At 37.3% G+C, this 26,872-nt stretch overlaps 2 protein-coding genes across 2 annotated transcripts in view; one reads left to right on the top strand and one right to left on the bottom strand.

The window, feature by feature from the left end:
- MYPN (myopalladin) overlaps positions 1-16,704 on the top strand; it is a 52,099-nt gene extending 35,395 nt beyond the window's left edge. The window contains exons 12-19 of the mRNA XM_005433451.3: positions 3,257-3,478; positions 3,984-4,133; positions 5,066-5,145; positions 5,663-5,789; positions 7,305-7,512; positions 8,231-8,396; positions 10,641-10,774; positions 12,895-16,704. Of these exons, the coding sequence (XP_005433508.1) occupies positions 3,257-3,478; positions 3,984-4,133; positions 5,066-5,145; positions 5,663-5,789; positions 7,305-7,512; positions 8,231-8,396; positions 10,641-10,774; positions 12,895-13,064 (1,257 nt within the window). The 3' untranslated portion in view covers positions 13,065-16,704. The remainder of the gene's footprint in view (positions 1-3,256; positions 3,479-3,983; positions 4,134-5,065; positions 5,146-5,662; positions 5,790-7,304; positions 7,513-8,230; positions 8,397-10,640; positions 10,775-12,894) is intronic.
- Positions 16,705-23,582: 6,878 nt separating this feature from the next.
- Positions 23,583-24,038, bottom strand: ATOH7 (atonal bHLH transcription factor 7). Its single transcript, XM_055720644.1, has one exon. The coding sequence runs from the start codon at positions 24,036-24,038 to the stop codon at positions 23,583-23,585; it is 456 nt and encodes a 151-aa protein (XP_055576619.1).
- Positions 24,039-26,872: the final 2,834 nt, after the last annotated feature.

Below are 26,872 nucleotides of genomic sequence, written 5' to 3'. Positions count from 1 at the left end.
CTAAAAATTCTTCACAGACTTACTGTGTCTAGATTCTGAGATAACCGATTTGTGAGTCACTGCCTACTCTGTCCATCAGCCCTGTTGCCCTCTAAACATACAAAACACTTGAAAAATGGCTTATCTTTACAAAGAGCATAACAGTGCTCAAAAGTGCTCAAATATGAGAAATTAGAAACAGGTATACAAAAGAGTGTATTTAGCTTCATAATTATTCTGTCATATAACCAACATCCAGAAATTATTACATAATTTTTGAGAGCATCATTATACAATAAACAGCAACATGTTTAAACAGGAATAAGGTTCTCTGTGCCATACTTGGTATGTTGCCCTGACCTTTATTCATATGACAAATTGTTAGATCATGGAAAGGGAAGGAAGGAAAGAGATTACCCCAGCTTAATTAATCTTCAATTAGCCTCCACACTTCCAAAGGCCACACAGCATGTGAAATCCCTGAAAACTATTTCATTCTTAGAAGAATTACATGTAGTATCTTCAGGTCCTACTGGAAAATCCAGACACTCAAGGTAATCCTTTTTCAGTAGGTTAATTTTTTTGCCACAGATCTTGCTCTCTGCTGCCAAGAACTACCTAAACAACATGAAGGAAACCACTGAAAGCTCTCAAAGAACTGGAAGGAAAACAAAACTCCAAATATGTTCTTCAGTACATTGCTTGCAACGAAGCATTTAGGTTTGAATTTCTTAATTTATGGGAGACTCCAGAAATATGACTACAGTACATTTTGGTGACACGGCTGTTTCTTAGAACATAGCAGTCACTCCCTGATTTTTGTTGATTCTTCCTTCCTAAAAACACACAGGCCTCTTCTCAGTATCAAGGGTATAAGACTGATTGCTTAACTTTCCCTTGGAACAGTACAACCAGCTCTTGCCATCCACATGGAAAAATGATAGCTTTGGTTAGTCAGAAATGAGAGGATCTCTGGTTTTACACTGGCTTAACTGAGATTAGAATTTGATCTATCAAAGTGATTTGTTGAGACATGCTGTGTGAAAGAAAAAAAGCTCAACAAGATGAAACTTTATAAGGCTGTTTGCTGACACCAGCTGTTGGCCAGCCTACAGAGCAAACAAAGCCAACTAAGAAAGTGGGTGATACCATCTAGTGGCTGGCTCCCTGCCTTGGGGCCATGTATCCCACACTTCTACAGACTGCAAGCTCAAAAACTCCTGCCTGGCAAAGCTGCACTTGCAGTGGTACCTTTGAAGAAAGTATCAGACAGCAGACTGTCCCTGTCAGAGTGGAGGGAGTGTTAAAGGTAAGGAAGGTATCTTGAAGGGGGGGACCCAGGAACCTAAATTCCCTGTGAACACTCCTGTTACCTTGTACTTGCTGGCACTGCTCCAAAGCTGCGTGGAAGGAAGAGCCCTGCAGCATCAGAGAAGGGAGGACTGGAAGGAGGACTCAATTTCCAGTCAAGAGAGTTCATTCATCAAAGTCCTTTCCTCCCTACTCTGACTTTTCCTACCATAGCTAATCTTTACTGGAGCTGACCTTACAGCAACGCCCCCCCCCCGCAAAAGATTTTAGATGAAGAGACCAATACATAACATCTACCATTACAGTGCCAAAGTCAGATATTACCAGGGCATTTATTCCACCATGGCAATTTCCAATTTTTTCTACTTTGTGGCTGCCACATTTTCCCCTCTCACCCCCAGTCTCAGAGATCCCTGTCTTCTCAAAACTCCCCTGTAACCTCTCAACCTTTGGCTACTTCTGTTTCTTTGGTCTCCTCAAGAGATCAGAAGTCTTTGCCAGCTAAAATTTCGTGCTGCCTCTCCATCTTTGCTCCTTACTGTTTGGGAACTACTGGTCAAGAGCATAATCAGCAGTATGATGGAATTTCTAAATGATCAGGGATGTAAGTCCCAGTGACTTGGGATTTGTGCTGGTTCTTTAATCAACTTTCTGTAAGATTTCAGACAAGATGCATTTTCTGAACCTTGTTTTTTTCAGCAAATGGAATAAATATCTAAAGACAGGCTACATCCTTATTTACTATTCATCAATTTCTAAAATTCTATTTTTAAAATGAGAATTACACTTTTGGAATTGCCCAAGCATTTCTCTTTCAAGCCACAGATCATTTCCTTCCTATAACACAGTAACAAAACCCACTGTAATAACTATCTGACAAAGTGAGATTCTGAAAACCCAAACTTCCCACAGAAGTAGAATAAAACATAAGCCTGCTTTCAGAGGTGTCAGTGCCCTTCAATAGAAGGAGGAAAGCAAGCTCTGGACTTAGAAACTGCATAAATCCAGGTCTGAGCAAACTGATTTGGTTACTGCTACGGGCCTACATATGGTAATACAAGCTTCCCCACAAGACAGTTTAAAATTACTTAAGTGAGCTATTCTTGCAGCCGTCTGTGGTAGTGTAGCTAGGCAGCACCTGCTACCAGAAAAAAACATTCAGGTGCATCTGTGGTGCTGCACCATGCCCAGGATAAACACTGGTTTGGTGTCAAAAACTGAAGCTGGCTGGTCTGAAGCTTCACATGTCACAGGCAAGACATTTGGTCAAACGCCTCTTGGTCCAGACAAGAGACATTCTCGTGCAAAACAGCTAAGTAACAAGAGGTTTCTAATTGACTTCAAGGGATTAGGGGGAGGCTCCTAATCACATCAAACTATCTGGAAATGGTCATCTATGTAGGAATATACTGGTTTTCTTGCATCATCTGTTTAATCTCCTAAGGATTTAAACGTGGTGTGTTTTGCTTTCTCAGTTACACCAGTTAAAAATCCGGTCAAGTTTTAACCTGAAGATAAATTACTCTGAAAATATTTCACTTTCTTCCTAGCTTTCTATTTTAGTACGTATCATTTCCTTATTTAATTCTGAATTGAAATATATAGCAGTATTCATTTCTATAATTAGCAGGTGAGTAATATTTGGACATAAATTCCTCAAAAATCTGGTATTTTTTTTGATCAACAGTGTACAACAGTATAGGTTTTCTGTAAGAACTTAGAAGAATTACATTTGATTTTTCAGCTGCCTTTGAAAAAACTCAGTTTCATTAGTTGCATTCTGCAAACTTAAGATGCAGTGAGAATCTGTGCCTGCAGACCAAATTCAGACTGTTTCCATATGTCCTAGTTTATGTAGGCTTTTTCATTTTCACTCGTTTTAGAATTAGTCTAAAAGCACAAATGACTGCAAATACCACAGAACATGACTTGTCTTGTTCAGAACTGTGCCCTTCTCACTCTGCAGGAATACAGGATTTCAAGCTTTGAGCAGAGACTGATGAATGAAATAGAATTTCGCCTTGAACGTACCCCAGTGGATGAATCAGACGATGAAGTCCAACACGAGGAAATCCCTACAGGCAAATACATAGCACCGATATTTGATAAGAGACTCAAGCATTTTCGGGTAATGGAAGGATCTCCTATTACATTCACTTGCAAAATAGTCGGAATACCTGTTCCCAAGGTAGGTCATTCTCACTGTTAGTAGTAAAAAAAATAAAAAAACAACTACTTGCTATTTTCTACGCATCCCTCTGCAAAGTCTCGCTCCTAAAAACACGGCTCTGTGGAGAGAGCTCTAAAACAAATTATTTCCCTCCTGCTTTCCAAAATAACAGTATCTGCTTCTGAGCACGTATCAGGCCTTGATCTGCTGTATGGACTGCCTCACAACCTCCTGACTCCAAGAGAAACAGAACTTCATAACCCCCCAAAAAATTAACTTCTCAGAAAGATGAGAACTGATCTGAGATAACCAGTAACAGCCCAGCTATGTGAAGGAGATACACAGCTTTCTGAGTTCAACCAGGAATCATTCTATTTCACACTGTAACTGACCTGTGATTTTTATAATCTAAAATTTTACCAGCAATTGATCAACTTATGTCATGCTCTTATCTACATTTTTTCTAGTCACTCTTCCACTACAGAGCAAGTGTTAAGTCAGTGGGGGGGTCTGATCACTACAGGTATACTGGTTCAAGGATGGCAAGCAGATTTCAAAGAAGAACAAGCATTTCAAAATGAACAGGGAAGAAGATGGAACATGTTCTTTACATATTGAAGCTTCTACTAATGATGATGACGGCAACTACACAATTATGGCTGCAAACCCACAAGTAAGGTGTTTTGATTTCCTCTACAAAAATGCTTCTTTCATGTCTTTCTAATATATGTTAATAAGAACATAGATTGGGCCACCTAGTCTGACATCGAGTACTGACTGTATAAAAAAATCAGATGCTTCAGAGGATAGAAGAGAAAACCATATAATGAATAATGATGAGACCACCCCTTTTTTACACATCCCAGTTACAATCATTAAGGACATTTTTTCATATTAGTAACTCCCGCCCTATCTTCTGACCTGCTGCTCTTCTGCTGATAGATACCTTTCAAGACGTGTTGACAAGACAGGCATGATATTTCAGGCAGAAATAACAGAGCAGGGGAAAAAAAAAAACATCAAATTTGGAGGTGTTATCAAATGCAATTATTCTTTATCTAGGATGCAAAGATGTGGATTTGCAAATAGGCTCATCCCCTAACACCATTCTCCTTCACCCTACGTGCTAGCTTAGCTATTTAGCAGTACACTCAAGAAGATCAGGCAACTTTTTCCAGTTTAAATTTCGTCTTTTTACTGAAATATATTTCAGCCCAACTACTTCTCAGTTTCTGTGCTGCTGCATAAATAAGTATGCTAGTACAAAGGTACTAGCAGACAGTACCTGTGGAGACACAGTGGCAGGAATGAACAAGCAGGGACAGACACTGTTTAAGCTGCTTTACATAGCACCACTGCTAAATTCATTGCCACAGCCTTGAAGAGTCCGAGAAACACACTGCTCTAGACACACAAAGAACCCCCTGCCTCAACTGCACTCCACCACATGCTAACAACATCTGCTTTGAAAAAGTAATATTTAAACTATAGTTCAGTTACTTTATAAAAATAAATCCTACTCCATTCTAAATGTTAAATATTTATACTTTAACATGAAGTGAGCTATTAACCAACTATTAATTCTGTTTCCATTGTGATTTTCAGGGGAGAATCAGTTGTTCAGGACACCTGATGGTTCAGAGTATCCCCGTTCGGGGCCGAATATCAACAATTCAGCCTCACAGGTAAAAGGAAACACAAGTCCTTCAGACTCTCTTTATGCTTCTTAATTGAAGGCATTTAAAATAACTAGCTACTGTACTTCAATGCACTCTGTACCTCAGGTCTCAGCCATAAAATGGAAATAGCAGCAGTTCCCTCCCAACAGGTCACTTCTCGATTGTACTATTTTTGAAGGTCATCTTCAAATACAGGGAAGTTTTAAGTGTAAAGTATTATTTCATTTGCCTGTGGCAGTGGAGTGAAAGGCAAGGGATGGATTAGCAAGACAAAATCTAGCCAAAAAAGCAAAAAGAAGTGAAGGACAGCTTGGGAATCCAACAATACTACATGATATAGTTACTTTGATAATCTTTCTAAATAGAAAATATACAAATATTAAATTACAATCAGATAATTTCTTTCCACCCTTTTATTTAACTCAAGCTATCTGTTCATCCTTTTCCACAATTTCTTCCTTTTTTTAAGTATTAGGGAAAAAGTTTGACTTCCAAACATATACAAGCAATTTTTGTATTGCAGAACACGACCCCGGGTGCCAGAGGGAGACAAAGAGGCAGTTCAAGAACGCTTTTTCAGGCCATACTTTCTACAGGCTCCAGGTGACATGGTAGCACACGAAGGGCGACTTTGTAGGTTGGATTGTAAGGTATTAACTATTTCCTCTGCTCATTCTCACTTTCCCTACCTCTGCGCATGTATTGCTGGGTGTTTTCATGTTCTTTATTTGCATGCGTGAACACTTTCTGTTAAAGTTGTAATGCTTTATGTTTAAGAATTATTTCCTATTACCACTGTCTCTGAGCTGATTCAGGGGATTTCTTTCCAACACATGCTATATGGAATGAAGAACACAGAAAACACAACCCTAGAAATAGAAGGCTCCCTTACAAGGTTGTTCAAATTACTACATAGGTTCACCATGCCCTTTAGCAGTCAGTCCGAACTCCAGAAGTTCTGCTCCATTATCAGATTCTTGAACATAATCCAGAATAGCACAAAACCATGAGAAAGAGAGGATTCATCATGTTGTATTCTGTTCAACAAATGTTCCTATTGTGTTGGACTGAACTACTGAAGATTAATACTCCCTGAAAAGAGGGAACAGAGCCCAGTTCGTTTTATGCTTCCCCAGCATGCACAGATGCAGAAATACTCCCATTTACAGATTCAAATTCTGACATGAGAGTTGTCAGAGGTTAGAGTACATGCAGAGAACATCTATTATTGAACAGCTTTAAGAAACCCTTCTGCTCCGATGTATTTTGGTAGTCTGTGTCCCAGTAGCACAGCAAAGGTTGTAGTACTGACACAGACCTCTTCCATGCTCCAGAATGTCTCCTATCCTGAAGAGGATAGAAGCTCTGAAGCACAAGTTAATGCCCTGAAGATGAACAAGATTAATTACTACTCAATTTATGATGTAAAGTTTACTAGTGAGCATGCCAAAGAATTTGGTTATTCTTAGTTCTGCTATCCTGGCAGAGCCTGTGAAACCTTAAAGCATGTCTGGTATTACACAAACCTGGAAGACAGCAGCCCTCGTTCAGGCAAGTTCCACTTCCATCTTTCTCTGGTTTGCAGACTGTTGTTTGGAAAGCAAAATTTTAGACATGAGTAAGTACTTCCACCTATTGGAAAGACCTTTAAGATTATAATACAGTCCAATAATGTTTCTAAAAAATACTTAACCTGTAGTGTTCTAAAGCACGTAAGTTTAACATCTACAATTAACTATATCATTCTTCGTCAAATTTTATGAAATACAAAGTCATTTGTATAGAACTCTTTTTCATCTCTAAAACTCTGTAGTGGTTTAGATCCAGGGTTCTGATTTATAGTCAGCACTAAAAAAAACCCAAACTAGCAGATTATTAGGAATCTTTTGTGAATCTGATATACAACCAAATTTCTTCCTTTCTGACTAAGAAAAATGTAGGCATTTCATGTATTTGTTTTTCTTGGGATTTTGTTGCTTGTTTTCTGTTCTTCTCCCTTTTGAAATTAAGCAGAAAAACAGAAGTTGAGAACTACAATAATAAACCTTTCTGTTCTAGATTCTGACATTATTCAGATGGTATTTGAAAAAAAGGCTTACCTATGAATTTACTAAAATCTGTTTGTCAGTTTGACATTTGTCTCTAGCTGTTTCACTGTCTGTTAGGTGAGTGGGTTACCAACTCCAGAACTGACATGGCTTCTGAACGGCAAACCTGTGCTACCAGATGGCACCCACAAGATGCTGGTCAGAGAGACTGGAGTTCACTCTCTGCTTATTGATCCTCTCTCACAAAATGATGCTGGAACTTACACTTGCCTTGCCACTAATAAAACAGGACAAAATTCATTCAGTCTGGAACTCACTGTTGTAGGTAAGAATAATTGGAAAAACTAGTCACGATGATGAAGTTATTTTTACATACTTCTTCAAACTTACCATACTTAGTTTCCCAACAGACGAACATAAATAGTTAATCCACTGATAGTAGGAGAGTTTAACAGCTGTAAAACTCATCTAATGGAAGGATATGGACCTACAGGTGTTCAGTTAATAGGTAAACTCCTGTTATTAAGAGGGCTGCAAGAATTCTGTCTCATCATCACTTTACCTCTCCTGTCTCGGCAAAACGACATTCTTAATTTTTTCCCCAAGAAATTTTCTCCCTTAGGGTTTGAATTAATAATATATGTTGACGTCTCCTAGATTTCAATCCAAATTTTATTAGTTTAAAAATGTTTTTAAATAGAAAAATACAAATCTGCATACTGTTCTTTAATAAGGCCTTAAAGGATGTGAAATACTGAAATTCATAGATCTGGCATTAATTTCCTTCAATGGTAGCATGTTTAGACCCATTAGATATGCATACAATCTTTTATGAACATCAGTTCTGCCTATTATTTTCTTTATGTTCCCTTACAGAGGATATGTCATGGCATTTCATTTTCCTTCCAACTTCCCATTAAAAATTCACAACCTATTTTGATATCACAGGAATAATTTTGGGTCATGCACTACCATACTGTTCAAAGCAAAACAAAGAATAAAGTATCTGTTGTTCAATAATTCTTTTTTTTTTTTTTTTTCAGCAAAGGAAGTAAAAAAAGCCCCCATGTTTTTGGAGAAGCTTCAGAACTGTGGTGTTCCTGAAGGGTACCCCGTCAGATTAGAGTGCAGAGTTGTGGGAATGCCACCCCCCATATTTTACTGGAAGAAGGATAACGAGACCATCCCATCAAACAGAGAGAGGATGAGGTACTGTGCTATCATACCCATGCCTGGAGTTTCTTGTGGCTTGACCCATCGTTTCCATGAAAACCTGTGTGAGAAGGACAGGTGGTGGTCTTCTTAAAACAACTTCTTTCACCCACATAAAGTTTTAAAAAGGTCTCACTGTGAGATGAACAATAGCTATTCCCTTGGTTCAGAATAAAGGCATGGAACATAATACACCACTGCTTCAGAGAGTGCTGATAGACCTCTCAGGCCATAGGCCTGATATAGCATATGCATCTTCTTATCAGCAATACTATGATATGGTATTTTAATGCATTTTAGCACCTTATTCTCTCTCTGAACTATTTTTCCCTCAGTTTAGTTCTAATTATGGATGAATTCAAACTCCAAACAGTTAGAACAGAGTTTTGGATGCCCCAGAGCACGGGATAATAGAATTTAGCCTGTCAGACACAAAGGCTGATAACAAAGTTTGGTGACAAACAGGCAGACTTTGATCCATGCTTATAAAATACAACGTTTGGATTCACCTCTTCCATTCAAATGCATCACTATTTTTTAGGTTTTGCAAAAGAAAAGCTGATGAAATAATGTGCCTGGCTGTAATTAATGAGAAATAATTGATTTTGTTTATTTCTTAAAGATTTCTACTTCAGCATAAAACTGATTTTTAATATTTTATTTCACTTGGCTCCAACTAACGGTTTGATGCAGTCATTGGATCTCTGAGATCAGAAGTACATTTTCACATGCATACCCTGCAGGCTATCTGTAAAGAAAACTGGGTCCACAACAGCACTTGTTATGAATGCACACCTATCATGAGGGAAAGCTTTCTACTTGAAAAAATATTGCAGTGGTCTCCCTGTCCCTACTCAGGGACTGCTGTCCTTCTCCAAAAAGCCCACCTGACTCTGATCTTCTATAGCCTGTAGCCTTTATTCCTCTGCCTCTAGGCAGATTAGTCAGGGATTTATTTCAAGTACTGGTACTTTCTCAGGAATTACAGTTATACACGCGCAAACACTGTAGTTAATGCAAAATGAACAACTGCTCTAAAAATGTCTCATTTCCAGTTGTTTCACAGAAGATTAGAAAACAAGTTTTTGCTTGAGCTCAGCAAAGGAATGACTAAGGGAAACCTCCCACACCTCACAATGCCAGGAGCTGACAAGGCTTGTAACGCCTCTGCTATTTCAGCCTGTCATGACCACTCCAAGGCTTTGAGTTGTTCCACATAGACACACAGGAGCAATGGACAGCACTGTCCTTGTTTGTCCCTGTCTTGCGTCACTATTATCTTTGTGCCTGAAGCCAAGAGATCCTTTTTGTACCATGATATGAACATATCTGTACTTCTGTACTACCCCACTCCCAGAATACAGCAAATTATGTAGTGCAGGAAGCAAAGGGTAAATGTTCCCTTTTTTGTTAAGAGCTGTCAGAAGCACAAAATGTCCTCTTGACATGAAATTCTGTGGTTTGATGTTTCGTTCCAGTTCATAAGGAAACAAAACCTCAAATTTCAGAACTTCCTGCAACTTCAAGTATTCCGATGTGCTCATCCCCTACCTCTTCCTTTATAATGAGGGAAACACTTGGGTTGATAAAAAGGACCAACCACAGCCTAAAGAGCAGAGGAGCCTCAGTTCTCTGATATACTACTGAACAGTTTTTCCTGGAAATCGCAGCCAGAAGGTCTTAGATCACTGAAGAGCAAGGAAGAGGAGGGAATAATGAAGCAGGTTTCTTTTAGAGTGTTGGCTGAACAGATCTTTAAGATTTTGCCATTTAGTCAGTTTCTCAAGGAAAAGGGTGCCATACGAAAGTTTCTGATTGCTTCTGGTTGCTGTTGTGAAAAATATCACAGCTTTGTACAAATGTTCTTGGTATTTTGTTATATTATTCTTCCAACTTCTGAACTAGGAAAAAATGCAGTATGTGTGGCAGCTTTGCATGGGGTTAGTTCATTGGAATTCAATAAACGATTCCAATATTAACACATAGAGAGCAACAATTTAGCTCACACTGTCACACCATGGCTTTGCACAACTGAGAGGAGCAAGAACAGATTTCAGCTACTCTGATCATTGGCTGAGGACATACTGAAAGCCAACCTATTGACTATAAATGTCTTAGACTGCTACCTCTTTGAGAATAGAAGTTACAACTTACCTATTTCATATTTAATGTACATATTGTAACATCTCAGAGTTGATATTCTCTTGAGAAATACTAATTCCAAAACACTTGTTTTCCCAGTATGCATCAAGATACAACCGGGTATGCCTGCCTCCTCATTCAACCTGCCAAGAAAGCAGATGCTGGCTGGTATACCTTGTCTGCAAAAAACGAAGCTGGTATTGTCTCTTGTACTGCTAGACTTGACATATACGGTAAGTGTCGGCTAGTAAATATAACAAATCAGAATTTATTCTCTTTGATTGGTCCCAGCCCTCACCTAGTTCTTAGTCCATACATTTCTGGTTTTGACATGGAATAGAAATTAAGTGTCACAGCATGGCCACAGCTTAATATGGCCATCAGGAGTAGGTATCACAATACAGCTAAATGGCCTGATTAGCTCTTCTGCATCAGTTTAAAAGCTGGTAAAGACAAAAAACAGAGGAGGAGTTTTGTACAATATTCTCTGCTCCCATTTTCCACCTTTCAAATTCCCTAGGCCCATAAGCATATAATCAACATGTATTCAAGCTGAACCTTAACTCTGTTCCCTCTGACACATGCCTGTGCTACAGCCCTGACCTGAGATGGAACAATAAATCGCACACAAGGAAGCAGACCCCTTCTTCTATGGAGCATTATTATGCAAACTATGCCTAATTAATGGAGGCTAGTTTGCATCTAGTATGCTTGTCTAGGACATGGAAGGCCCCAGCCCAGTTCAAGAACTACAGCACATAATTTAATTACTCTGTATCTATGCAAGATGTAATAGTTGAAGACAATTTATCTAGAGCAAGAGAGTACTTTGATCACTTAAGCAGCAAAATAAAAGAAAACATTCCACAAACTCTTGGATTGTAGCCATAGCCTCAAACGAAAAAAAAAAAACCCAACACGTTTTCAACTTTGTGTTTCTCATTTTTTAAAGAAAATCCAATTAATTATCAGGGATAACCACAAGTCACCAGTGCATCTTTGTCAGTTTTCTGCCACCTTGTGGTGATATAGACAATAGTAATGTAATGTTCAAGAGAGGGCTGGTGACAGTCTGATTCAGAAAAGGTCACGTAAAATGAAAAATAACTCCTTAGGTATCTAAATGTTTCAGTACACAAATTAAATTTTCATATGAAGGATTCAAGGTACAAACAGGAAGAAGACAGACAGTCATAAATGCTGCCTGATGTCAACCATATTTTCTAAAGACTCTGGAAGTCTTAAACACTAAAGGGAGTGACAGAAATCATTTTTCTTTGTGCTATTTTGAATGGATGGGGTTGGGGGATTGAAAGTGTCATCTGATATTTGCAATTACATGTGCAAACAAAAAAAGTAGAGTAAATAATGAGTGCATTGTTCAAATAGAAACAAATTGGGGGGTGCAAGGAAAAAGGATGCTTTTTTCCAAGTATTTCCAGACAGACAGCGTCAAAATTCAGCATGGAAAGATTCAGCAAGGAAAGACACTTGCTATCAATGCTTAACATGTAGATTGTAGGTCTCCCACACTAAGCTGTTCTCAGAGAATTGTATCCTGAACTTCTCCCCTTTCATTTTAATTGCTGACAGATAAGTTTGTCCAGTTTGGGTGCAGACCTGGAGGTTTTGTATGGATAAATACCAGCAAAGATCATATCAACTTCCCCTTTCTGAAGTGTTTCAATAATGATAACTGTTAATTATATAAATAATAGCTAAATATTCTTACAAAATTGTAATGGTATTTGTTCATACGGGAACATGTTGAATGTTACTTTTAAATTACTGAATATGTGGTTTTGGATTACGTATCTTTCAATATCTTTAAAACAATCTACGAAATGTGATACTAGTTTTAAGTAGTAGAGGGAAATAAAAATTCTAATCACTTCTTTAAAAAAAAATATCCCTGTATTATTACTTTGAAATGAAATACCACCCAGAAAAAAAAAATATCAGGAAGACAAGTTCTCCAGAGGACGTCATAATACAAAATCAGAGCCATGTCCAGTTTGTTCATCTCTGTTCATGCTATGGTATATTTTTAATTTTGATTGCAAGAGCTTTGGAGGAGGCTCCAAAGATTAAATTTTGGACCTAGTGAAATCCATGTAAACGTTGCTATTGAATTGAACAGGGATGGAATTTAATCTGTAGACTTTAATAAAAAATATCAACATATAACTATATTGACAATATTTGAAGGAACAGAGCCTAAAACAGAACAGCAATGCTGTGCTCTCTTCAAGAATGTTGGAAGCAACTTTTCAGTTGTGTGCATTGACTTCTGCTGTTTCATTGCTAACTTACTTAGATGTTTATACAGCCTGTTCTGTTTCTGTTGCTTTAGCTCAGTGGCACCATCAAATTCCGCAACCAATAAAGCTTCGACCTGGTGGCAGCCGGTATGCAAACCTTACCGGTCAAGGACTCGACATTTTTTCTGTCTTCCCAACTACTGAAAGCCCTATGCTGTTTTCATCCCCAACCCACAAGGTGGTGGAGAGTGAAGAACTTTGAAAAACAAACAATTGTTCCAGTTACACCTGCAGAGACAGTAGAACTGGGGGGGGGAAGTAGGGGTGGGGAAGAGGTACAAGTCAAGATGCTCAAGGTTTACAAGCAACTTGTTTGTAATTAAGTGTACTGCTGCTGCAAATGTTGCAAGTAACATATCATACGAGACTTTTGCATATTATTTTACTGCAGGATAATTGTGGTATGGAGTGTTGTGCAATAAATTCAGTACTGTGTAGTTTGCTAAGAATTACATAGTAAACATAGTTTTCAGCACCTAAAAGCCAATACCACTATTACTGCTTGATTTAAAGCTACAGTACTGTAGCAAGCCGTGTTAAGGACGGATGATGTTTAGCTGGAATACTGCCAGTGAAAATGTTGACATTACAATAACAACAATCCTGAACGAGGGTAAACAACAAGACTTTGAATGTAGTTCTAAAAAACATGCCAGATAATCACAAAGCACAAGTTAAAGGGAAAAGATGTAACTCATTTTTATGTTATTTTGCCAGATAACCTTAGAATTTTTGAACTCAAGACTAGATAAATATAGCACTTCATGTAGGTACAGCTGTATATCCTATATATTTATATTTTTGTGTGTGTGTACTCCATGAACTGTGTACTCATGGTGTAAGGATTCATAAAGTAAGGTACAGGGCACGTGCATAGGACGCTGACATAGGAAACCAAAATTCCTGTTGTCTGCTAGAGCCCATAGCTGAAATTATTTTCCAGATGTGTTTCATACCTTTTTTCTTTACAATGTTAGTGATTCTCTGCCTTTAAACACAGATAGTATCAAGCTTGTAACTTCACAGTTTTTGAATATCAGTCTCTTTTTCCTAATTTTTAATGTGACTAAAAGAAAAGTGCATCTGCTATCTAGCTCATTTTTTAACCAACTGAAAAGGAATTACAATCTGGTGGAATTTAAATTTTCACCATCATTTAGGAAACGATCACAAGTGTGGTGTCTATTATAAAGAGAGAGAAAATTCTGTTGATATAAAAAAGTAATGAAGTTAAGCAACAGTTCTGTGCAAACAGCTAAAAAACCTACTGTAACTAATAGTAGTAATAAATAAGGCAATTTAATGAAAGTGCAATAGAAGGTGTTAAGTGACAACACCACAATTGATTTATTTAGCATCTATACGGTTGTGTTAATACCTCCCAGGACTTACAGTCTGTGAATATCTAAGATTATTTCCTCATCTTTCAATTACTGCTATCCCTTTTCTTTGGACATTGTTTTCTAGCAGTTGTTTACTGCTTTCAACATGGCTGCAGCATGCAACAAAGTCCTGATCAAAGTCACAGCGATGAAGAGAAAACTTTCATTTTAGACCTTATTTGGATTTTTTCAAATTTAAAAACGTAACTTAAAAAAATTACATATGCAAAGAAAACAATGAGAAGTTATCTTAAAAGCAAAAGGATACTGGATATAGCCAGAGACTGAGAAAGAGACAGCCTTTTGTCGGGTTTCCTACAAATACAGATTATGTTGTCTCTAAGTGTTGGTTCCCCAAGGGGTTAGAGGAAGTGAACTTCTTTAGTTATAATTCATTCTTCAGTTACGGAGTGCCCATCTTAAGACACATTGTGCGTGTGATTTTCCAGGACAGAGAACCTCCTGCTCCTCTTATCTTTCTTATCTTCACTTGTTTTTAGGATTGTTTAGGGATTTCAAAACTAAACCTAGACTGAGTCAGAGTTGGTCAACCCAAAATTTAAAGTTTCCTGTATTAGTAACTATTCTTGGGAAAATAATCCAAGAAAAATTATTGGATTTTATTTATTTATTCCAGTGCTGTTGGGAAGTGGGAAGGGAGGAAATTAAGACATGAAAGATCAAATTCTACTCCTACCAACAGCGCTGGTCTTCCCATTATTTCATGCCAGAACTGAAGAGTAGATCTTGATACAAAGTACTCCAAGTTGCATACAAGCCATCAGGCTTCACAGGTTTAGTCAAGCAATTGTCTGCTTAGAACTCCCCTGTGGCCCCTTGCCTGGCTTTGAGTGAGGGGTTGGACCAGATGACCTCCTGAGGTTCCTTCAGACCTAAATCACTCTATACTTGCTAAATTATTTTACTTTCCACTGCCTGTCTGAACACCCTGTGTGGATTAAGTTACCTACTGACTGCGCAGAAACTAAGCTCAAGCAAGCACAAACTTTTTCTTTTTTGACTGGGATATATACTAATAGGCAATTCTAGCTACAAGAGGGTCATTTTAATCAGAGTTTAGAAGAATGTAGTTTAGAAGAAAGGAACACTAGTACTTACTATTTGCAAGTATCTGGTTACCAGTGCTGGAATCACACTTGTTAATATTATTGACAGTGGTAGTGGTCCTCACATTTTTCAGTATCAGACAACACACCCAAAAACTCAGTACAAATTAAAAGACAGTGCACAGAGAAAATATGTAAATCATATATCTTCAGCCTCTTCTCCATGATTTCAGCGGAATGTCTCCAGACTTATATCATTACAACCTGAACTGAAGCAGGGGATTAAGTGGGATAATGTTTTTTTAAAATGTACATTCAGTTTTTTGTAAGTGGGAGGACAAGAAGCTACTGTTGAAAGACTTTTCCCAAAAATCTGTGTGAGGAGGATTAATTCTTATTCATTCAAGAAGGGGCCCCAGATGACGGGTAGGCTACAGAGAGAGATCAACAAAACTGTAAGCTGAACTACAATATTCTCTCCTTAGCAGTATTTACAACCAAAAGGATCAAAAGTTTGCCCATCACATCTCTCCACATAATGCAGAAGCCAGTAATTTCAATTATTTTCAGTGCATCTGATACAAACAAAATCAGAATCTGATTCCAAATGGTCTGTAGTCATTACATTTTGCTCGTTAATTGCTACAAACAAAATCACAATCTGATCCCAAATGGTCTGTAGCTGTTAAATTTTGCTCATTAACTGCTACAGGACATTTCTCTGCATATACTGAGCCCATAAAAAGTATGTAAGGGAAGCTTATGTGAATGGATGTAAACGCTGTTAATTAGTAGTATTGATGTGCTCATCACAAAGAAGACTTGCTAGAAAAAGACACAAAAATTGTGTTTGTTAACTCATGAAAAAGGCAAGGGGGAAAGGCTTGTGTAAGCAGCAGAGACAACACTAAGTTGTCACAAAACGTGATGCTGTTTGAGTTCTTGTCCTGTGATGGACAGCACTATCTTATCATATGTCAAGATGCACTAGAGCTTATGCAACTGTGCTCCTTTCCTGAACAGCTTGGCTGTTCATTGTTTTTGTTTAATTGAATAACCAATTTCACTTCACACTAACATAGCGTTTCATCCTCTTATTCAGGGCAGGCTACTGTGACAACAAAAATCAATGTTAGAACTTCAAATGAAGTCAGCATTAGTTATTAGCTTCCAAGGTCCATTAAAACACCACAATGTGGAGCATAGCATTTTATCAGTGAGACAGAGAAATGCTCAGATTTGTAACCTCTCACTGTTTTCTGATTCAGAATCTTGTAGGTTTATTTAGTTTCCCGTTTCCTTCTAGTTCCAGTTTTGTATACAATCACAGAGGCACAGTGTATTTCAAAGAGCAGAAATGACAACTTTTGTGCTGCAATTCTAAAAAGCAAAAGTATTACCTTTGTTTTAAAATTCTGGTCCAGCTTGGTGCAAACCTAGTCCTCAGCAGCATCACAAAGCAGTTTGCATTGATATCATTGGACTTGTTGCCTTAAAACAGCTTCCATATGGAAGGTGGAACACACCTTCTGAATGTCTCATGTCTGCTAACATGAGAAGATAAGAGCATACACTGCAAATACAAAAAGCCAAGTCTGCAGTCTTTATCTTGATATGTAAACAACTGCCAATCCCAACTGTTTACAGTAATCATAGGTACTTCAAAGCAACAAATCTTGAATAAGAATTCCTTTAAGAACTGTGTTCTTAATGCTACCAGGTTTAAAAGCATTATTTTATGGAAAATGTCTTTGTACAAAACTACTAGCAAGACCCAACCGAATATTTTAACTGTTACATATTGGAGAAGTGATTAATTGTTAATTGCCTTACTATTTCCAATACAAAGATAATCACTTTGAGCCTTAAAATTCTATTTTGTAATTTTTTCTTGATTAAAGTTGATATTTTTTATTTTTTGATCCAAAGTCATTCTCACTGGGAAGAAAAATGTTAATGTCAGTTTTGAGTATATTTTAAGTGCATACGAAAGAAAAAAACAAACACCTGCCTGTTCAGTAATGTATTTACTTTCGTCTTACCTAAGCCTAAATAAATGCTTCAGTGTTGCATACAAAACTGTGTCCTTCAAGTGTTCAAGTAACTGAAAGTGTGCAACAAGACCAGAGGTTTCCTCAGAGCTTTACTGTGACAGCTGGTTAATGGAATCAGACCTTACATTATCTAGAAGAAAATCATAAAATACTGTCAAGTTTATACTAGCCATGCTTCTAGCAGGTTAATTGTGAAATACAGTTGCTGCTTTTTTAAACAGTTCTAATATCAATTTGCTTTGGTTTTAAACTATGCTTTCTTTTTCTGATAACCTCAGCCCACTCATCAAAGTTTGAAAGAACAAGTTTTCTCAGGGATACCAGAGCAGAAGCCAATGAATCTTTGGGGCAAACACTATGTTTTAAAGGGCAATAGATTTGCCAGATTCTCAGTGTATCGGAGAATTAGCCTCCAAAGCCTACGCTTGAGCATATACTTCTACCTACAGTCTCCCATAGCCAAACTCCATTGTGTCTCAAAAATCCATACAGACTCTGTCTATTGCACTGGTCGCCTAGCCCACACACTCCCCCTGGAACACCAGTTTACTGGGTCTAGACCAACACTCCCAGTTGCTCTGTGCAGTAGGGCACTGGAGACCTGTTACAGAGGACTGTTTTCAAGCCTTAGCTGTGCATCCAGCACTTGAACAAGTGAAAACTAAATGAGGGCCAATCAAACGCACAAACCACATCAGATTTCACTCTTCCCTATACATTTTCAACTTGAATGATTTAGCATATTATTTGTATAAGGGTCCATTAGCAGACTTTGGAATGAATTTTAAATGAGCAGCGGATGTAAACCTGAAGGAAGCGGGATCTTATAGCTTGGGTACAGAAGAGAACAGGGGGGAAAAATGACGCAGCACATTGCATTTGCTGGTACTGATTTTGGTTTCCCATGTAACTATATTTCTCTGTTCCTACCTGGCTTGATTTCTGTGTACTTCTGTGCCTGCTACATCAGAGACAATGTTCTTAAGATCATTTTAGCTCAGCTACAACTCCATGAGCTAAAGCTGCTCCTAAACACTTTATGATTTCTTCTGAGCAACACAAGCTGCTTTTATTAATGCCTTTATACTTCAAGTCCACTATAGATATGAAGGACCATTTATTACATAACACAAAGAAATAACGGGCTCTATGTGCTATGAATATAAGTGGCATTCTCCATTTAGATCAGTGGGAAATTCTTTTCAGAAACTGACCATCCTTTAGGATCACACAATCAGTTAGCAGCAGGCAACACAGTTTTGTAAAGAAATGGAAAAATACTGAAGATGTTCTGAAATTTTGGAGAAAAAAAAAAAAAGAAAAAGACTATGCACCCTGGGCTGCAGGAAGCCGTTCAACAATGAACTTCTTATTCCCTGGAGTTACATATGCAGACATTTTAAGTAAATTCTGTATAAGATACATTTTGCATGCTAATTTCTGTATAAATGAAAACTGAATTACAAATTAGGAAAAAAATGGGTAGACAATATTAAAATGTACTCTTTGGTAGAAAATATATTTAAATATTATACATGGGGTTGCTTTGTTTTTTTTAAAGCCACATTTCCTTGAAATGTAATTATAAAAACAAAGCATTTTTAAGAAGTGCCCAGGTACCAGGTGAAATCAATGTTTGTTACAAGATATCTGTGTATAGGAAACACTGGACTGCTTCTTCAATGAATAAACACGTCTTTATTCTCAGTGCATTCGTTTTTTTCCCTGGATATTTTGTAGCGATAGAACAGCTGAACATATTTGGAGCAAACAGAAGCTGTTCTGTAAATTCTTATTGAATTTTTTAAATCTAGCTAAATTTAACTCCTAAGTTACAGAAAATTGCATCCATATTGCTTAGTTCAAATAGCTGGAAATCTAAGTGCAAGGGTAACTACCTTAAGGCAAACACTTATTTTTGGAAATCAAAAATTGGATTGGAAATCATATTTTTAAAAATCTGTGCCTAGTGAACCATATCACAGTTGGGACTTCCACAAAGATTTCACCAAGGAAGTTCTACTTTACAAGGTATAGGCAACTTAGCTAAATACTAAAAAATCTAATGATACTCATGCTTCCCCCCACAAAGAAGTTGCAGTGTCACTGACTTCACTAAAATTAAGGTTGGCAACATTTTTACTTTTCAGAATTTGTACTGCAGCATCGTTTAGGAATTCTAGTCAAGAATTGAGCTTTGCTCTGTATGTGTGTACAGTACAAGATGGACTGTGCCCTAAATATCTTATAAATGGTGAGATGGAAAAAAAAAGCCTATAAAATGGGAATGAATTAAAGTTGTAAGACATGCTAATACATATCCACTGTTGACCTCAATACTTAGGAAGAAGCCACTGACTTTTCATTACTAACATACATTTTGGGAATGTACTACCCTAATTCCACCTTCAGCCACTGAAAAGTTACTGCAGCTAAAAATGTCACTCCAGTTCCAGTTCAAATATAACACTGGTCATCTTGTCAAAACAGGGTGATATGATTCAAAGAATCATAGAAACTGAGTATCTATAGCTACTTCAAACAGAAAATTCTGCAGTCTGAACCTTTTGCAAGAATAAAGGTTAATTTCCCACAAATAATTCATTAGAATTTCACACTGAATTTCAATAGTGTGACATGTATGTGTAGCACACAACAAATATTGAATGAAACAAGCATTTCTCATCATCCCCCATGTTCTCACAATAATGTGGTTCTAGAATTACAATGTAATGACACTACAAATAGAAGTATTTCAGTTTTGCACTGCTGTTCAGTGGGACAAAAATTTCTGAGCAGACAAAACTCAGTCACTAAAAACACACCAAGCTCTGAGCAATTCAACTTTTACTTCATTTGGAGGCCCGCTGGAAGCAACAATTATCTAACGGGAAGGGGCTTCAAGTGCCCATACCAGTAAAGTCCAGCACAGAACAAGGGTCACAGCCGTCATCTGACAAGCACCAAACACCCAGTAGGGAAAAAAATATTTGAAAGCAATAATCAAACCCAAGTTAAATGGTCATGTTTACATCCACAAAGTGTCGCTGAAGGATTTGTAAAGGAAATTTGTAAAGGAAAGCTATAAAAAGAAACTGACTTCCTGAAAAGTTGTTGAGTTTGAGAAGTCCAAACCAGCATGGATAGTATCTGCTTCTTAGACTGCCTCCAGAAAGAATTTTTAATGATTAAACTTCCCCCTCACCCCAACTGACTCCCCAAAAAGCACTGACATCATCAATAGGCAGACAGCTGCCTATACACTATAAAGAACTTACTCTGCTGCCTTCAGTACTACAGTAAACTGGAAAACCCAACTTCCAGCTCAACACTGCACCCTCCCAGGAAACAAAAATACTACAGCATTACATAAAATCAGAATGTTTCCACTAGTAACATTATGAATTAGCATCAAGATAAAAGAGATCAGTAAAACATTCACCTCCCACTAGCAAAACCAAATCTAAGAGAAGGAGGATTATAATCTTATTATATTGTTCAATCACAGAGACTGATGCAAAGACCTGCTTTACAAAGTGTTCACAAGCAATGTATTGCGCTGAAGTGCTTTTTAGGACTTCAGTTTCCATTCTGAATGAATTTTGGTAACATGACCACAGATATTTTGTGTTGGTTTGTTCCTCTTTATGTGATGTTACCACCATTTAATCATTCACTGCATATTAATCCCTTACCTTTATAATTCTATGTATCACCATATGCAGTGGATGCTAAATTACAATGCTGCATGGAAGAAACAAAATCCAAAGAGAAATGGATGTTAAGTACTTTTATGTAAATTACATATAAACTGCAATGTCATGTCCCACTAAATGAAATTATATGCCAGAAGTGCAGAAACACATCAGTACTGTTCTTGCACACTACTCTTGACATTTATGCTTTTGCATTGTATTACCCTTCCCACCTAAGATTTAGAAGGTTACCTTTCACTAAGCCAAGTTTTCCGTGTCATATAATTGCATGATTTACTTGCATCATACTCCCATTTCAGGATGGAAAACCCATTACTGTGCTAGCAGTGCAGGTGAGACAATGTCTGCTTAAGGTTTACTTATTTGTTAATGAATTAGTGTAAAATGGCACATTATTTATGGATTGTATTGATTTTTATTAAAATCAACTGTAATATTGACTGATGAGTAATATCCAAACAGTATTAACTTGGGTATATGATGGACAACATTTAATTCTATTCTCTCTATATATAATTCTGCAAATAAATCCATTACATAACTTCATACTCCCAGAAGGTTGAATCCACTTTCTGTTTGCTGATAAAGACCTAATGTAATTCGTAAGAAGCAAAAGCCCATATTTTAATAATTAACACAATTCATTACCTTTAGAGAGGCTAAAATATACATAAAAACCACTCCTGAATGCCAGTGTTTAAAGGACAGAGTTGCTCAGAACATACAGTGCCTCTTCTACATGTGTTTAACCTAGCCTGAAAGTCTGTCCCAGCAGCTTTCACTCCATGAACAGTCCAACTTGCGCCTCAGGAAGCCTACTAGTCTGCATGATGGTGACCAAGGGCAAAACGTCAATAAGACTTCTGAGAGAAGACAGACAGTAAGGTCAGATCTTTGTATGTAACTGTTCCTGCAGCAGAGTCCCCGCTCTCCCAAAACAGGGCTTAGTTCCTACTGATGCTTTTGTTTTTCACTGAAAGCTGCTTAATTGTTAAAAATAACTCCTATCAAAGCTATTCATTTGTCATTTGCAAGAATTCTAAAATATAAGACATGGCAGCAGCCAGCAGGGAACCCGCCAGCCTTCCCTGCTGGAAACCCACCAACAGCTGTTCTGGGACAGCAGCTCCTTTTCTCCTTCTCCCTCATGGCTAACAGTAGCAAGGGCTTGTTCCTGGAAACTCCCCACAGAAGCACCAGCAGCAGTACCCTTCAGCTTCACAGTCTGCCGCCATCACAACTGACATCAGCAGTCAAACTTTTGCAGGCTCTACATCCTGCTACAAACACATCTGCTTCTCCAGCTGCCCTGCTTCTACTCATTTTTCGAGCTTCCCCACCTCCTGTCCTTTTCTGCCTTTTCTACCCACTTCTACAACTGAAAGAAGCAAACAAACAAAAGGCCATTCAGGGCGCCACCAGGGCTGAAATGAACTCAACTGCTTTGCAGAAGGCTTTATAACTTTCTACCAAACTCTTATCTTTAAAGTCTGTTTTTCAGAGGGTACATAAAACACACTTCTTACTCTAACTTAGAAGCAAGCATCATTTGCTAGTTGATCCTTCTGCACATTAAACTGCCAGGACTATGATGGTAGTAGTGCAACACCTGGGGCAGGAAATCCACTAGTAAGTAATTCCTACAGTAGGAATTTCAGATAGCTGGCGAGGACATTAGCATAGAAAACACTTTATTTACGATTTACAAAATCTATTATTGTTTCCAGATAACATAAGCCTAAAAATTAAAATCCAAACATTTAAAGCCTAAAAAAATCTAGAAGTTTAGATTATTTTCACTCAAGCATTCTCATTTATGGTATGCAATCACATGTGCTTTTACAGCCATTGAAAATAAAAACCTTCCTTCCATGACTCGATACTAGCTCTTTTTCGAGCATACAAGAGACACCATAAATAGGATTAAAGCAAACCTACGCAACTTTGGAACCCACATGTTAAACTTACAAAGTTTAAGAAAGTTAGTTCTCTGAGGACTAGAACTCCAAAACATTATAAAACTTTTTCCATGGGAGCCATTTATGTGAAAACAAACCAAAGAATAACTTTAAAACTGACATAAAAATAAAAACATGGAATTAAGTTAATTTCTGGTGTTAGTCCATTCAGTTACACCACAGGTCAATTTGGCCCATGATCTGTAGAAAATAGTATCATCATTCATTACAAAAAAAAAAAAAAAAAACCCACCAAAAACTTAATTAATAAAAGGATCAAATGAACTACATGAACAAGGAAGCAACTGTCAGAAAGATTTCAAATTAAAAGTATGCTTTCCACCAGCATTAAATATATTCAATCTTCTTAAATGCATTTTGATGTAAAGTTCTCAAAGCAAATTTATTTTGTCAAATTAGTATAAGATGCAAACAAGACCGAGCTATTATAATGCCAATATTACCTTATTCAAGCAGATTAACTCTTGCTAATTATTAAATAACACATCTGGCCTGTGGCATATTCTCAGTGCATAAAAAGATCTAATTAGCTATTTGAAAGTGTTCGGGGTGATAGCTGAATATTCGCTGTGCATAAGGATCACTGTCCATTGCCATTTTTTGTCCCGTGTAATGGTGGCAGCTCTCCGGATGAAAGTGTTCACAGTGAAGGCTAATCCACTCTCTTTCAGTACTGTATCTTTCTGCTTCGGCAAGTATTCTAGTGAGAGCCATGATATAACTCAAAGCCATCTGAAGGGTCTCATACTTGGACAGCTTCTTGTCTTGACCCCACTGTGGCACCACCTTTCTCAAACGATCAAAGGCTGTGTTCAGTCCTTGCATCCGTCTTCTCTCCCTGGCATTGGCAGCCAGTCTCCTCTTGGCAGCATTCTCCATTCTTTCCGAACTGCACTTCACAACACAGCCTGGTCCACTTCTGCACTGGATGTTTGATTCTACACCTGAATCCAAATGACTGGATTTACAGGTTTTCATATTCAATGCAGCTTCAGTTTCACACACACAGAGATTACTTTTTAAAAATTAGGTATCTAAAGAGCAGTAGGGAAAGCACTCAAGTGAGCAGCCTGCGTACCTCTTGAATCTGTTTCCAGATATCAATGACGGAATATTTTTCTCAGCATCTCAAAGAAAAGAAAAATAAAATGAAAGGTCTTCTGATTCTTCTGGAAATGTCTGAAAATCGCTTCTTATTGTTAAAAAAAAAAAAAAATAAAGAGGTTTTAATGTCTTATGTTTTCATTCTTTTAATTTGTTTGAACTCGAAGAGATAGAAAACAATGAAATCTCCATTCTCAAAAAGTATGTTACTGAAGAAAATGGTCCACTTGATTCAAAAAGGATCTGAATGGATTAAGGACACATCCACTCCAAATAACCATTTCAAATGAAAGAAGTTCTGATTCAGTTTAGGAGAGTATTTTGAAATGATGCACTGTTGCAAAGTGAAGACGTAACTTCATAACAGAAATCTCTCCTTTCTTGACTCCTGCCGGCAAGCAATGATTGTGTCTTACTGACACAAGGCTTTATAGAAACTGCAGAAGCTAAACAGGTGGTAGCAGGTGGGCGGGCGGCACTCTGCTTCCATCCCAGTACCTTCCCACCCTGGGAACTACAGGCAGAAAAAAACACAAAACAGTAAAATCCAAACATTACAGCCAGCCTTCATCTGTTGAGAAGTCTTCCAAAGCCATTCTGTCCAGCCCTAACAACTTGCCATCTGGAGTAGTGTCTGGCTGGCCCCACAAGACTGGGCAGTTAAGCAAAAGATCCTTTCAATGGATAATCTGTTGCAACTCAGGAAAAAAAAAAATCTGTGCATTGTAGTATTTGTACATTAAAATGTGAAAATTCTGGTTAGATAGTATTTAGGGTAGAAGAAATAACTGTTCTAATGAAACAGAGGAGAAATACCTTAATTGTATATGGCTGAGAATACTACTCTTTTGCACTATGTGGTACCAAAATAAGTACTCTAATTACCAGAAATTCTTCAGCACTCACAATTTTCATGTTGTATAAAGTACATAACATTGCAGAGAGAGTAGTATCTTGACAAAAATGGGGATTATGTATTCACCTCTCTGCAAATCTAATGTCATTAAAATAATTTAAATATATTTAAACAGTTCAGATGTAGCTATGAATTTACCTAATGATTGTAAAAATATTTAGATAGGTTGTGATATAGACATACACAAAAACATGTAATCCTAAAATAATCTGAAAACTGCCCTTTTTACTACATCACAATGAAGAATATATGTGTATGTTATGTGAATTTAAAAAAAAAAAAAGTGTCATCTTAGAAATATCCCTAAATAAGTAAAGAGAATAAAAAAGGATGTGAAAAAAAGAAATCTGGTTGCTGGCAGTAAGGGATTATTTCTGCTACCAACTGTAATGATAGGGAAGCCACCATATATATACCCACACCCCATAATCAAAACACCTTTCTTTTACTGTACTTGTATTATTAAAACCATTATCTACATAAACTTACAAGGAAACATCATACAATCATTTTATAAGATACACAACAGGTTAAAAAAACCCCAAACCTGCCACACAATGATTTATTATCTGTATTGATTTCAAACTTAATTAAATTGTTACCAGCTTTCATAAATCAGTAACTTTTTTCATTAGAGACTGAATACTGTATATTTATTTAGAACTATAGCTCAATTGTTTTCATTATGACTCCAAAACTTGGTGTAGTTGTAAACAGCTGATTAATCCCTAGCAGAAGCAATGACAATGAAAGAGGTTGAATAATCCAAAAACAATAGCATGCAATTGAACACTAATGGACTCCAGCATGACAGATGTTGAACGCAGGCTGTTAACGCCCAGTTGCTCTGCTCTTAATATTCTGAATCCTAATGGTCTTGAACAGAAATGATAGCTGAGGTAGGGAGTCTCCATTATTCCATTATCAAAATGTATGCCACATCTTCAATTTTTAAAGAAGTACAACTGCATCATGTTTCATTATAAATGTTCAACATTCCTATCTGTGTGCATTGACCTATTCTCCCAATCGTAAAGAACTACTACTACACATTAAAACGCTACTTTCTGAATGACAATTTCTGATTATTTGTGTGTGAGAGCAAGTGGAGAACAGCACCTTTCAAAAAAGCCACATAACCATATGCCTTTCACAGAAGGATCAGCAATTAGAACTTGTGAGATACTTCTTTTTCTGAAGACATTTCATGGGAAGTATCACACATGCAGTAGAAAAAAAAATACACCTCTGAACTTCATGCTATTGCTAGAGCGTATTTTAGTGCTACAACCTTCCACGCCCAAATAAGTTTGTTAGTTAAATCCTTTGTCTCTTAAAATGAATCTCAAGGGGTTTTTAATGTAAACGAACACAATCAAATTAAGATGTTTTGTAAGTTAATAAATATTGTGCATTCTCATGAGATGGCTATTACTCAGTTCAGATAATTAATCACTCTCAGTGTTAAGAGTGCTGGTAACTTCATGCCAGAAGTATGAAAAGGACCCCTTTAAAATATCATATGGTATAATACCCTTTTTTTTCATTTGTCAGCAGTTTTCCTATTTTTAACTTCATATGTCCTGACAGTATGAATTACAACAAAGACTTTAAATATATTGAAAATCAGTTCCTAAAAACTTTGCATTTTACCCACAAATGCACAGTAACATAGTGCATGACAGTGCTGTTAATTTTCCCCTTCCTACTTGATTCACCACCATTATCATGCTTTGACTAACACACTGATATAATCTCAAAGGAGACGGTATGATTTATCTCTCTTACAGAA

The sequence above is a fragment of the Falco cherrug genome, chromosome 9 (genome assembly GCF_023634085.1).
Source record: "Falco cherrug isolate bFalChe1 chromosome 9, bFalChe1.pri, whole genome shotgun sequence".
NCBI lineage: Eukaryota > Metazoa > Chordata > Aves > Falconiformes > Falconidae > Falco > Falco cherrug.
The sequence above is the reverse complement of the archived record's forward strand: the minus strand, read 5'-3'. Positions and strand labels throughout refer to the sequence as shown.

Bases quoted from the DNA above. Each gene is read 5' to 3' on its own strand.
- ATOH7 (XM_055720644.1), bottom strand. From the start codon at position 24,038: ATGAAAACCTGTAAATCCAGTCATTTGGATTCAGGTGTAGAATCAAAC.